At 46.0% G+C, this 2,563-nt stretch overlaps 1 protein-coding gene across 1 annotated transcript in view; it reads right to left on the reverse strand.

Moving 5' to 3' along the window:
- Positions 1-2,068, reverse strand: part of LOC113808124 (chondroitin proteoglycan 2-like) — a 3,082-nt gene extending 1,014 nt beyond the window's left edge. The window contains exons 1-4 of the mRNA XM_070145232.1: positions 981-2,068; positions 706-880; positions 379-537; positions 82-229 (exon numbers count right to left, since the gene is read on the reverse strand). Of these exons, the coding sequence (XP_070001333.1) occupies positions 82-229; positions 379-537; positions 706-880; positions 981-2,054 (1,556 nt within the window). The 5' untranslated portion in view covers positions 2,055-2,068. The remainder of the gene's footprint in view (positions 1-81; positions 230-378; positions 538-705; positions 881-980) is intronic.
- Between the last annotated feature and the right edge of the window lie 495 nt (positions 2,069-2,563).

Here is a 2,563-nt window from a genome sequence, read left to right on the forward strand (position 1 = left end):
CTTATCTTTCATTAATGCATCATTATAACAAGATCAAGTGAGAAAATCAGTTTCAAGAAAAAAAACCCACATCGTTTCTACTTCATGAAGATACAGTCCTGAGCGGCGGAACTGAATACAGCGAGGTCGGGACAGCGCATGAGGTGAGCAGTACCGTGAGAGCAAAGGTAGTAAGCGCTGGCGTTGCCTTCCACTGCGAATTTACCCTCCAGCTGCTTGCATTCTTCAGCTGCAAGAGGGAATGTCATTATATAAGTTGGATACAACTAGATAGATGAACAGAGATAAAAATGTAAGAAGAGAAAGGCATACTCTTACTTTGTTCGTTGATACAATGAAGCAGATATAACCTCAAAGAGACATGCTACTTTCTCATACCTATCACATACTGTTGAGGAGCATCGTCGTAGGTGAGGCTTCTCTTGAGACGAGTTTCAGAACACTGTACATTCTGAGGAAGGTCACACCTATAGGTATTGTCGTTGAAGAGAAGGCCTCCAGTGCATTCGTACTTGATGGGTATTCCTTGTGTGGTACCTTTAAAAGCAGTTTCATTCAATGGAAAGCAACTTTACTCTGTCTGTTTACAGCTATATTACTGATTTTGAGACACTTTTTAAGACAGGTAATCTAGATCTTAAAGGCAGTCGTGTTAAATCGATAGAGATTAATAAATATTAAGAGAAACATTTACAACAAACTCACATTTGAAATACTCTGAACAGATTTCAGATGGGTAAAGACACTCGCAAGTTGGGTCACATGTTGGTGGCACTTCTGGCTGGCATTGAGGGTACTGAGTTTGTAGGACACATTGCTTGAATTCCGGGTGGAACACTAGACCCTCTGAACAGGCATGGAACTGTGCATCGGCTCCAGGCTGAAAGAATAAGACCAATTTAGTGCCTGAAATGATGTTTTCTTGTCTTATACGACATATTCATATAAGAAGTTTGTGAAAGCATGGCACCCATACTTACTGCACAATAATAATATGATGTACAGTCATTTGGATGAGGCTTCAGACAATACTCGCAGTCACAAATTTGCTCGTTTGGATTCGGGAGCGTTCTTGGAGCTCTAGGATTATACAAAGTGCAGGATGCTTCCTCATTGTCACTGCAAGCTCCATTCTGAGGCCAGTCACAGTTCTTGCTTGTTGGATTGTAATGAAGACCAGCTGGGCATTGAAGAACATGGGCCACTGAGTTGTCACAAGAAACATACTCAGAGCATTTGCGTGGATGAGGATACAGTCCTTTCCCTGGGCATATGAAGTTACATTCGCCAGAGGAAGTTGTCAGAGCGGCAGCAGTTGTCAGAGGGGCAGTTGTTACTGGGGCATCTGTGACTGTCCCCACATTTGTAAGAACACATTCAGCATCAGATGCAGAAGTGCACTGTACATTCTCAGACCAGTCGCAGATCTTTTTAGCAGCATTGAAAACGAGGGTTGAAGGACAGCTTAGAGTAATTGGCTGTGAATGGACACAAGTTACAAATTTGGAGCAGTCACGAGGATGAGCATACATTCCTTCAACTTCAGGGCAAACAAAGTTGCAATCTTCGGTGTTATCTCCATTATTACCTTCAGTTACTGGGTCATCAGTGACTGTCCCCACATTTGTAAGAGCACATTCAGCATCAGATGCAGAAGTGCACTGTACATTCTCAGGCCAGTCGCAGACCTTCTTAGCAGCATTGAAAACAAGGGTTGATGGACAACTAAGAATGGCTGGCTGTGAATGGGCACAAGTTACAAATTTGGAGCAGTCACGAGGATGAGAATACATTCCTTCAACTTCAGGGCAAACAAAGTTGCAATCTTCGGTGTTATCTCCATTATTACCTTCAGTTACTGGGTCATCAGTGACTGTCCCCACATTTGTAAGAGCACATTCAGCATCAGATGCAGAAGTGCACTGTACATTCTCAGGCCAGTCGCAGACCTTCTTAGCAGCATTGAAAACAAGGGTTGATGGACAACTAAGAATGGCTGGCTGTGAATGGGCACAAGTTACAAATTTGGAGCAGTCACGAGGATGAGCATACATTCCTTCAACTTGAGGGCAAACAAAGTTGCAATCTTCAATCGGTGCGACCGTTGTCGTTGGTGGAGGTGGGACTGTTGTCGTTGGTGGGGGTGGGACGGTTGTCGTTGGTGGTGGTGGGACTGTTGTCGTTGGTGGTGGTGGGACTGTTGTCGTTGGTGGTGGTGGGACTGTTGTCGTTGGTGGTGGTGGGACTGTTGTCGTTGGTGGTGGTGGGACTGTTGTTGTTGGTGGTGGGACTGTTGTCGTTGGTGGTGGTGGGACCGTTGTCGTTGGTGGAGGTGGGACTGTTGTCGTTGGTGGTGGTGGGACAGTTGTCGTTGGTGGAGGTGGGACGGTTGTCGTTGGTGGGGGTGGGACGGTTGTCGTTGGTGGTGGTGGGACTGTTGTCGTTGGTGGTGGTGGGACTGTTGTCGTTGGTGGTGGTGGTGGGACTGTTGTTGTTGGTGGTGGGACTGTTGTCGTTGGTGGTGGTGGGACCGTTGTCGTTGGTGGAGGTGGGACTGTTGTCG

Source organism: Penaeus vannamei, chromosome 33 (assembly GCF_042767895.1).
Source record: "Penaeus vannamei isolate JL-2024 chromosome 33, ASM4276789v1, whole genome shotgun sequence".
Lineage (NCBI taxonomy): Eukaryota > Metazoa > Arthropoda > Malacostraca > Decapoda > Penaeidae > Penaeus > Penaeus vannamei.